This window comes from Anoplopoma fimbria, chromosome 17 (assembly GCF_027596085.1).
Source record: "Anoplopoma fimbria isolate UVic2021 breed Golden Eagle Sablefish chromosome 17, Afim_UVic_2022, whole genome shotgun sequence".
Classification (NCBI taxonomy): Eukaryota; Metazoa; Chordata; class Actinopteri; order Perciformes; family Anoplopomatidae; genus Anoplopoma; species Anoplopoma fimbria.
In genome coordinates this window covers 11,498,736-11,510,281 of record NC_072465.1, presented here as the reverse complement: position 1 = coordinate 11,510,281, position 11,546 = coordinate 11,498,736, and the positions used below count along the sequence as shown (strand labels likewise).

The following is an 11,546-nucleotide window of genomic DNA, read 5'->3' as shown; positions in this document are numbered from 1 at the left end:
TTTTGTGTTTTAGTCTGTACAAAGTGTTTTCTCAATGCCTTTAGTATTCATTCAAGAGCCATAACGTGGTTTCACCGTGTCTTTGTGCCCAGTCGCTGAATGTTCTGACGGACTGACTGGTCCCATCACTCACTTGAGGTGGTTACAGCGAGTCAGTGTTTGATACGACTTGGCTGAATGCACTGGATAATGTAGCCTTTGGGCCTTTTGAAAGTTGGGATTGAATGGAAATGTAGGGGGGGGGGGGGGGTGCTACCTGTAAATATGATTTCAAATAAACACTTTGGGATTGTATTTGAGTAACATGCGTATTCATTACATTCACAGTCGTGTCAATGTATTAACTTCCCACATACAGTGGAGCAGATGGTCATGTTGACCTATTGCTCTGAGGGCATCCATAGACTGTATGTTAAGAAGTAAACGTAGTCATAGTGACATTGGTTTGTGCACTGCGGTTTTGAAGGCCTCGAGTTCGACCAAAAGTGACTCGAGAGGGTTGAGCAACCACGTAAAAGAGATGATGAGACAGATGCAAATTGTTTACAAATCCCTACAGGATCTGTGATGTAGAAATTGAACTGATCATTTCCCAGCATGTCTAATTCCCACATGGCTTCGCCAGTCTTATTTGGAAGTGGGGTTATTGTGTAAGTCCCACCACCACCATCTCTTATCAGCTGCACTTTGCTACCACCTATTAGTCATGAATGAGTAAAATATAAATCAGACTCGACTCCACCGAGCTCTGGACTCTGCTTCGCTTCCTCTTGAAGAAAGGTAATGAGAACATCGCCATGTTTGTGTTGTATACAACTAGCATTTAGCTGCAAGTTGCTTCATGTGCAAACATTAACATGTTGTTTTTTTTAATGGGAAAGAGTGGTTACATTGTACAGCAATTATTAGCAGCATACAGGCCTACAACTAAATATATTTTTTATTATTGACTAACTTATAGAATATTTTTGTTTAATAATCATTAAATTGTTTTACTTGTTTAAGAAATGTTTAAGAAAGTGTCAAATGTCCATCAAAATATATCTGACTAAAGTGATGTCTTTGCTTATTCTGTCCAAGAAAAGAAACCTAAAGCCGTTTAATTAACTATCATATTGAATGTATAAAGAAACGAGCTACGTCGCTGTGAGTTAATGTGCTTGTTTCAGCAGTAGCCAAAGGATGTCTGCTTTAGTTTTTCATGTGTGTTATCATCATCTCATGTGAATGTTTGATGATCATTCACAGGTTCACTGCTACATCAGAAAATTGTTTTTGATCTTCAGAGAGTACAATGGGGAGACTCCTCACAGGTGAATACCAGTCACTCATTTTATGTGTTTAATTCCATTAACCAGTTTTACACACAAAGACACTCACATACATATATGCAAGGATTGCCAATAACTTTATACAGATATAGAACACTTTTTTCCTAAACGCCAGGAGAGACACATAGGAAGACCTCCTCTCATTTATTCATTATTCGCATTGATTCAGTGATTTGTTTATTCATTCCGTCATAACTGTCATAACTGAATTAAGCCGTTTAAACTGGGCATGGTATTCAAAGTAATTCTGAATTCACTATTCTAACCATTTTCAGGACTTAGAACAACTGTGCTCATTTTGTCTTAATATTTTATTGTCCAACCACTATTAATCTTATTTATCTTATTTATGTTTTACACATTTTGAATTTGTTTAACTGTGTTATTATTTCACATTACTAGTCTCTAATTAATTCCTTTTATACATTGAAATATTGCAGACATTTGATATTTAGTAATTAAATTGTTAAATGAGTAAAATGACACAATTACCTTTTTCAAATCATATGCAGTTTTTCTGTATGCAGTATAAATGTGTTATTTAGCCCATTCTTTAATGGTGTAGTTAAGTATTTCTGCATACTGGGGTCCCTCAACATTCTTGGAATTGCATTAATTGGGTTTGATTGTAAAGCTGATCCTCCTGTGGATCCAATAAGCCCAGTTGTATCCATGTGTGATGTCAGTCCTCATAGTAGACATTTTTTTGTAGTGAGACTATTATTTTGGAACTGACATCACTGTATAAAATGACCTGTTGTGACCTTTGGATTATTCACAGCCTCATGACCAAATACAAACTACAGACCTAGTTCATTCAGAGGATTTATGGCTGTCCTAGCTCTGTTGACAATAAGGGGGTTTCTGAGCCGTTTTGGGAAGAGAAGTGCTTGCCATGCACAATTACGAATAATGCAATTTTTGCAGAATCATGGCATAGATTTTATATGGTGTTATTGAGACTGAGACATAATAGAGCATGGGAATGTCATCATCTTCTTCCACCATAATGTTCTCACACTTGAATAGGCGCCTAACCAAAGCTGCATCAATCAAATGAACCTTCACGCCACTTGTGTTTCTCCCTTATATATCCACGGTCCCCCTAAAAATGACAAAAAAAAAAATGGTCTATGTTGTACTCTTAGGGTTTAAAATTACTAGGTAAATGTTAAAAGGTAAAAAAAAAATTTTTGCAGCAACTTTAATTATAGTTGGCTGTTGCTTTGCCCACCAGGTCCCTGTTCATTCTATTTTTTCCATCCTTGGACATTTTTAAAATGCCAAAGTCTCACATGTTCTCTCCTCCTGCTTTCTCCGTTGTTTTTCAGCACTGAGCGTTCTGCTCGTTTTACACATGGGTAAGCATTCATTTTGTACAGGCACTGACTCTTCCTCACACCACTATGATTCAAGTGTCAGAACAAACACAGGTGAGTCTCATTGCTGTTATCCCACTGTCCTCCCTCAGCCTCATCCTACAGACTGGTGTGCCACATGACCAACTGGGCCCAGTACAGGCCCAGCAGTGCCAAATTCACCGCAGACGACATTGACCCCTTCCTGTGCACACATGTCATCTACGCTCTGGCCACCATCAACAGCTTCAACCAGATCAGCCCCAATGAGTGGAACGATGAGCAGCAGTACATCCAGCTCAACCACCTCAAGAACGTGTGAGTGAACGCATCTTCAATAAACCAGACGTTCAGTGTTCCCTCCACTGATGGTCTCCTGTCTGGGTTTTAGACCAATAACCGTTTTCCGTTGAACATTAGAAAACGTGTTGAGTTGTCAAGTAAAACCATGTTCTATTTTAAAAAGCATGGAGGGGTAATGTATAGAAATCATGACACATTTCTTACCTCATTAACACATTTTTACAACAAAAGTATATCAAAGAAAAACCTCACGAGAATCCTTCTGCTTAATCATTTTCTCAACACCAGGGCTTATTTAGTCATGGTCATTTAGATCTTCTAACATTAGCATTACATCATTTTGATTGTAAATTTGTTTTAAGAGTCAACTGCATATTTTCAGTTTACAGACATGCATTGGCAAAAACAAAGTATTTTTTTCTATGATTGTATGGCTGTCAGTGAGGATAAATGACCATATCAGTGATGTCTTATAATGAATAAAGGGCAGAGAACAACTCAGTAAAAGTCAATATATTGATAACATGACACAACACAGTAGATAACTAAATTGACCTGAATTAAAATAAGTCAATGATGACTTTGGTTTCACACAACCCACTAAAGTGGACTTCCTTGAACTATGGACGATCTTTTTTATTCGTCAAATACAAACGTAATCCTGGAGAAAAATATAATTCCCTCGGAAGGTACTTGACAAGGGAAGATCATTTTTAGGAGAACAGGCTGCATTCTTCTAATGATTGTTTGGCAAGTCCAGTAACTATGTTATCAGTTATAATAAAGTTGAGAACTTATGATTTACAACTAATTAGTGAACTGGATAAATTATAACCCCCTGGGGTTGTGTGTAGAGAAGAAGGGATGTACAGTACCTTGCTTAAGTATTCAGCCCCCTTGTATTTTTCCTATTTTGTTTTAATACAACCTGGAATTAATATTGATTTAATTTTGATTTTATGTAATCTAATGCAATGCACAAAGAAATTAAAAAACAAAAAAATGTATGAAACAAAAAAGTTAAAAGTTTTGTTGGAATTATAGATTCACCTCCTTTGCTATGAAGCCCCTAAATAAGATCTGGTGCTACCAATTACCTTCCGATGTCACATAATTAGTCAAAATAAAGTTAAACCTGTGTGCAATCCAAGAATCACAGTATCTAACGGAGCACCAGTAAATCCATTATTACAAAATGAAAAGACTGCAGCTCCACAACAAAGCTGCCGAGAGAGGACCAAAACTGACGAACCAGACAAGGAGGACATTAATCAGAGAGACACAAAGAGACCAAAGATGACCCTGAAGGAGATGCAGAGACCTCTACCTGTCCATAAGAGTGCTTTAGGCCGTGCAAAACACAGAGCTGGGCTTTATGGAAGACTGGCTAAAAAAACATTACCCAAAGAACAAAATAAGAAAACATTTAAGTTAATTAATTTGAGTTAATCAAAAGGCATGTAGGAAACTCCAAACCAATAAATAATAAGTACATGCGAATGAGTCAAGATATGTTATGAGCAGAATAAACTATAAGCATGACTGTAATATGCAGAAGGTCAGATAAGCCATTATTTACAGTTGAATATGGCCAGAGTAAAATTACAATCAGAGTAAGATTACATGTGTAGGTACGGTTTGTCACAATTCAAAGTTCCTACAAAGCTCCAGAAAGAGTCTAAACTAAGTCCTATAACTAATAAACTGTAATAAATATTACAGGCCAACGGGTTAAGTGGAGTATGAAGTATAACATCATCAGTATAAGATTGAAACTTTGTGTTGTTTTTTGATGTGTTGATTACATTTAAGATGTTGATTGTCTCTCTCTTTGTCAGTAATCCTGCTCTGAAGACTCTGCTGTCAGTCGGAGGATCAGACAATGGATTGAGCCCGTGAGTTCCTCCTTGTTCTTTACACACATTCAACTCAGAGGTCAGATACCTCCCTGGCTGTATCACAACAATGTAGGTCAATGGTATGGAGACCTTTTTTTCTACATCCCACCAGATTCATCGCCATGGTCGCCAATCCTGAGGGCCGCCAAGCCTTCATCAGGTCGGCAATCAGTTACCTCCGCACCCATAACTTTGACGGGCTGAACTTGGCCTGGGAGTATCCTGGACACAACGGAAGCCCACAGACAGACAAGGAGAGGTTCACTCTGCTGGTCACGGTAAGCAGGGATCCCAGTGTTTAACGGCACTCTGACTTTCACTAGTTGCATTTTAATCTGCCAAAAAAAAAATCTGAAAGCCATAAATGTTGGACCTTTATGTGATTACAGCATTTATTAAATTGTTCTGATGGCATTAGAGGCAAACCCGATTTAAAATATTGCATTCCACGCCACTTTCAGTCTTTTATTTCAGTGTCTTCGGGCAGATCCATGTATGCATTTCTGTCTGGCAGTGGGTATAATGTGCAATATAATAATAAGCATCAGAGTTTAGCATGTTAGCATTCAAACATTTGCTAATTAGCACTAGACAGCTGAACCTGATGGCAATGTCATTAGTATTTAGTCATAAACTACTTGAAGAAATATTTATGTTTATTTTCAGGTTCATACTACAGATATTTTGGTTTTTCTACTAGAACATGTTTTCATGTTTTAATGTTCAAACCTGCTCTGATTGGTCAGTGTTCTCCGGTCTTCTGCATCCGCACTGTCTCCGTCTTCACATCGTCACTGCAGTCGGGGGCTTGTTTAAAGGAACAGTTATTGAATACGGGTCGTGTGCATTTCTCCGTGGATTGAGCACTTTGATACTTTCACAGTATCTATATAGCACCTAGATCTACTTTCTAATTTCACAAAAAAATACAGAAATATCACTTGCTACAATATGGGAATGTTAAGTACTGGACTAATGAAAAGTTTGAGCTGATGGTGAAGCTAAATGAAAAGTCAGGAGCTCACCAAAGTGCAATAGCAAGCAATCCATCTATATGTCAGCCAGTAGGTTTAATGTTACATTTGAGCCAGACAGCATTCATTTAAAATATAAATCCACTTAGTTTTGATACAAGGTGACAAACAATTAAAAAAAGAGAAATTACACACTGAGTGAGTTAACAAACAAAGCGTTGTGGGATGCATAATTCTTCCAAGTCTTCTTTAAAACCTGTGATGTTGTAGTAGGAGATGGACAGAAACAATCAGATGTGGAGGATCTGAGCTGTTCTGTGTTCACGCTGTCTACAGGAGCTGTCAAAGGCCTTTGAGGACGACGCCAAGGAAAACAGGAAGACCCAGCTGCTGCTGTCAGCCAACGTGGCGTCTTTGCGTCCCACCATCGACAGAGCCTACGAGGTCAATAAGATCGCAGAGTGAGTTTGATTTCAATGGACTGGTGTATGTTTATGCTCAGAAGAGTAAGGTATCTTCAGTTAGGTGGAAAGGAAGGTAACTTTAAAGCCGTTTATCACAGTACAATGCAAATATGCGATGCAGGAATTCGAAAAATAAGATGTTCTATTTCACTATGCACACAGGGTCTGGTGCCAATAATCCGCTAGCCTTGTTCCATTTTGTCAAATGTAAAAACTGTTTGATATATCTTTGCACAGATCCAGGCTCTTGCCAGTCTTTGGGCTAAGCTAACTAACCAGCTGTTGGCTGTAAACTTAGTGCAACTTTTGCAAGTTGCTTTTTACTGCGTCCTTCACCAACATTTAAACGTCTCCTACTGCTGATCTAAAAGGAAAATCTTTTAAAATCAACAGTCCCCTTGACTTCCTCAATGTCATGACTTATGACTACCATGGACACTGGGAGGCAGCTACTGGACACAACAGCCCACTCTACCGCAGCTCTGTGGACTCCGGCTCACACATTCATCACAACATCGTAAGACTCACACGAAGACACACAAAAGACACACTTCTGCAAACCACACACACTTTTACACTTTATGTTGTATTAGTTTGAGTGTTTATTTATGATTTAATTGTCCAAAATGCAATTTATAAGGCTTTATCTCACTGATGAGAACGATGTAACGCTATATGTGGTTTTCAGAAAGCCTTTTCCACTTAAAGCTGCATTAACAGATTTTTTTAGCACTTTGAATATAGAGGACAAGTATCCAGATATAGAGTAACATAAGCATTCATCTAGAGGCATGTTTCTATCCAGCATGTGAATATAAGCCCCTCCACTTTTGTCTCCTGTTTGCTCTCCACAAATTCCTTAGTAAAATCTGCATATGCTTGACATTACATTACATTACATTACAGTCATTTAGCAGACGCTTTTATCCAAAGCGACTTACAGGAAGTGTATTCAACATAGGTATTCAAGAGAACTACTAGTCACCAGAAGTCATAAGTGCATCTCCTTTCTTAAACAAGCATCTTAAAGCATAAGCCAGAGCAAAAGTATAGTGCAGAGGCAAATTACTACAAAAAACCTTTTAGTTTATTCACAGTTGAATCAATAATACTAACAAACTTTTCACATAACAGGGAGGCATCTGATCCAATGTCACTAATACAGAGTTTTACGCTGTAGTATTTATCTCCTTTGTCCTTTTTGTTAGAACTCTTCCATCTCCCACTGGCTGGCTCTGGGAGCACCAGCCGAGAAGCTGCTGCTGGGTTTCGCCACCTATGGACGAACTTACCGCCTAACCAGCGGTGCTACTGGCCTGGGAGCACCAGCTAAAGGCCCCGCCGATGCCGGACCCTACACTCGCACTGCCGGCTTCTGGGCCTACTATGAGGTACGGCACAGTCAATGTTTAGTTGAATTTGGAAAGCCTAAAATCAGAATACAATTAGTATTTTGATTATTACTGCTACATGACTCAACATCAACATGACTTGCGGCCATCTACATCTGATGAAGAAGAAAATGGAGCTAAACAACTGAGCACCTAAACACATCCAAAATTAGAAATAAAAAATGAATGTGGACTTTTCCTTTAAAGGGCAAGTGTTTAGCATTTCCGGGGGGACCTATTCGCAGAAATGGAATATAATGTTCATGACTATGTTTCCATTAGCGTATAATCACCTATCATCATCTATTTTGCCATAAGAATCGTTGTGTTTTCGTTAGCTTAGAACAAGGCCTTCATATCTTAATAGGGAGCAGGTCCTCTTAAGTCCTCCATGTTGAACCTCCACGTTTCTACAGTAGCCCAGAGCGGATAAACTGCACACTGGCTCTTGAGAGTGACATTCACGTTTTTCAATTTACCTGAAGGTTACCTTTTTGTGAAGCCGTGGTATCGGCAGCCGCCATTGGAATTTTGTTGCTCGTAAAGTAGTGTTTAGGATGTCCTGAAAAACACCACGTCATCACCACGGTTCTGCAAGCTATCGCAGTTCTGGTAAGGGAGGAGTGAGCAGAGTGATATTCAGTTGGTTGCAATCTTCAAGCCGACCACTAGATATCACTAAATCATAAACACTGCCCCTTTAAGTGTTTTTATCAGAAAGACTGTAAAATTAACTAAGAGTATCTCCATCCCAAAGCCCTGTGTTCATGTCTGATCTAACTCTGTTTCTGTTTCTGTGTTACCAGATCTGTGACTACACTTCCAGTGCTACTGCTGGATGGATCCCTGAACAGGAGGTTCCTTACGCCACCTATGGAAGTTCCTGGGTGGGCTATGATGACATGCGCAGCTATTCTTCCAAGGTAACCAAGTGCTCAACTATAACATGCAGTTATAATGCCACTGGACTCATGTGATCTGTGATCAAAACTTTGATGAAGGAGAGTAGTTCTCCTATTTTTCCATTCTAGGTCTACTAGATGTCCCTCTAGCTGCTGTTTGATCCTCTTTGTCAATGATGTGCTCGTCCTGTAGGTCGAGTGGATGACTGGCAACAACCTGGGAGGTGCTCATGTGTGGACTCTGGACATGGATGACTTTGGTGGATACTTCTGCGCAGCTGGAACTTATCCTCTTGTCAACCACCTCAGGATGTCAATGGGTAAATACTGTAGCTCAGCTAACTTACAAAGCAGTCTCCGCTCACTCTGATGTCTTTTACACTTGAAAGGATTTTGTTGTTTGCAATAGTCATTCTTAGTAGTCCATACCGAGCCAAGAGTACATTTGAAGGGAAGTCTCAAGTACTCTATATAGGATTTTTAGCAGTTACACTTTACTTAAGCAAAACAAGCACCTTTTTTTAGTTTTTAAAACAATTGGTTTGCATGCGTTTTTTAAGTAAGGTTAACTTTTAAGAATTTAGTGTACTTTTTAATCTAATCTATTGATTGATCAATAACAATCCCAGAAACCTGAAAACAATGAAAATAGTAAAAATGCGTTTAGTGTTTAAGTTTCGGTGCAGTTTGTAGTCAGTTGTCAGAAAAGGTTGGTTTAGCCTCTGTTTATTAACTTAATGTCATCTTTTTCTTCTCCATGTCTGATTCTGAAGGCTTTGGCCCAAAGCCCACCACCACCCCAGCCCCCACCACCACCAGGGACCCTGTTGCAGACTTCTGCCGTGGCCGCCCCAATGGCCTGTATGAGAACGTAGCTGATAAGACCACCTACTTTCAGTGCTTCCAGGGAAACACCTACCTGCACAGCTGCCAGCCCGGCCTCATCTACATCGACTCCTGCAAGTGCTGCGACTGGCCCTGAGCCACAGACTGAACTACAAGCACACACCGAGTCCATGAATGTACACCGCAGTGAATTATCTCAGTGTCAGTGTGCAATGATTAACCTTGCAGCTAGCTCACTGCATTCTTCAACAAATTAAACAATTTTTACTGACCCGATGAATGATATGACAGATTTTCTACTCCAAAATGACACATGTAACTGCATTATGTTCTTCTATATGTCTCTCCACTTACTTTCTAACAATGGTTGAATTGTGAATAAAGTGGCTGTGCTCGGATGAAAACCCTGAATGAAATCCATTATTGTGAAGGATTGTGTTTAGAAACAGACTGTCAATCATATGTGGAACACTTTCGCACATAAAACTAACAATATAGTGTTCAACAAAAATGTCATCAAAATGTAATAATATAGTATGCCACAAAAAATGATAAAATAGGAAATATCTATATTTGAGGGTCAGAAAACTGCAATTAATGGATTTTTTGCATGAAAAATGACTTTAAAGTTACTGCGAGGAACTGTTAACTGTTTCTGAAACAGTCTCAGTTTAAGACTGATGCCGCTTTGGGACGTACATATGTAAATGAGACCATCAGCGAGAAGATTGTCTCTTTCTATTTAGTTATTCTTAATAATTGTCATTCATCATGTCGGATTCCTTGCGCCCGGCCCGCCCAAGACAGACCAAGATCAGCCTTGGCTTCCACCTTCAACCTGCAGTCAGAGATCCGGTTTTAAATGAGAGAACTTTTCTAAAATAAATCCAAAATAAATTTCCTTTAAGTAGCTTTAATAATGAATAGATTATCGAATGTCATAGTATGTTATAGGAATGTCATAGTGTAGTATGCCATACAAATGTCATAAAGAGACATGGTACAGTATGTCATAAAAACAATCATAAAACATTTAATAATATAGTTTGCCATAAACAAGTAAATAAAAAAATCATAGTATATCATAAAAAAATAAAAATATTGTATGCTAAGAAAAGAATACAGTAAGAAAAAATGGATTATGTAATATGTCATAGAAAAGAGACAGATGAAAATGAAAAATGTCATATCATTAAATAAAAATCTGAAAACAACAGAGTAAAGTATGTCTTAATAGCAGTTTGTCAAAAAAAGGTTACAGTATTGTATGCATAAAAAATTATAATATAGTATTTCATTTAAACATAATTTTATAGCATACTATGATAAAATAATAAAATAGTATGGTGTTATAAAAAGGTCACAGTATGTAATGTACTGTAATGTAGTATATGCCATAAAGAATAAAACGTAGTATGCCTTAAACAAATGATATTAAAGTATCTCATTAAAGTAATAAAATGTCACAATAGTATCATAGCATAGTTATGAAAAGATTCTCCAAGTATTGTCCTGAGAAGTGTGGACAACAATATGTCTTTTGATTTTTATGATATTTCATAAACCCTAACCCTTGACTTTTTTATGGGCTTTTTCATGACATTTTTTTGACATAAATACAATTTTCATAGCATACCAAACTATGATATCTTTATGACTTTTTCCATTATATTGTACATTTTATGTAATATTGGCATTTTTTATGGTATACTACATTTTTACTTTTTGATTGCACAATATACAAAGACTTTTTATTGCTTTTTGTGACAAAGTATTTTCATGATATTTTATATGACAGTTTTTATGCAAATGGGATAGTACTTAGTATATATTTCTATGTGAAGACTTTATGACATATTTCAAGGCATACATGACTTTTTATGACATTTTCATGACATATTATACTTTTGCATTTTTCTTTTGGCTATCAATTTTAATTATATTTTTTATAATACTACACTGCAACAGTTTTCATATGCATGTATCATCAGGTTTAGTCATCAAAACTCCTTAGTTAGGTTTATAAGGAAAAGATTGTTGTTTGGGATTAAATAACAATGGAAGTGTCATTAATTAAGT

At 37.6% G+C, this 11,546-nt stretch overlaps 1 protein-coding gene across 1 annotated transcript; it reads left to right on the top strand.

The window, feature by feature from the left end:
- Positions 1-714: 714 nt before the first annotated feature.
- On the top strand, positions 715-9,868 carry LOC129105436 (acidic mammalian chitinase-like). The gene is made up of 12 exons (XM_054616458.1): positions 715-780; positions 1,249-1,313; positions 2,663-2,692; positions 2,803-3,007; positions 4,831-4,887; positions 5,003-5,168; positions 6,201-6,325; positions 6,722-6,845; positions 7,537-7,719; positions 8,526-8,642; positions 8,815-8,941; positions 9,395-9,868. The coding sequence occupies exons 2-12, from the start codon at positions 1,295-1,297 to the stop codon at positions 9,601-9,603; spliced, it is 1,362 nt and encodes a 453-aa protein (XP_054472433.1). The 5' UTR covers positions 715-780; positions 1,249-1,294; the 3' UTR covers positions 9,604-9,868.
- The last annotated feature ends 1,678 nt before the right edge of the window (positions 9,869-11,546 follow it).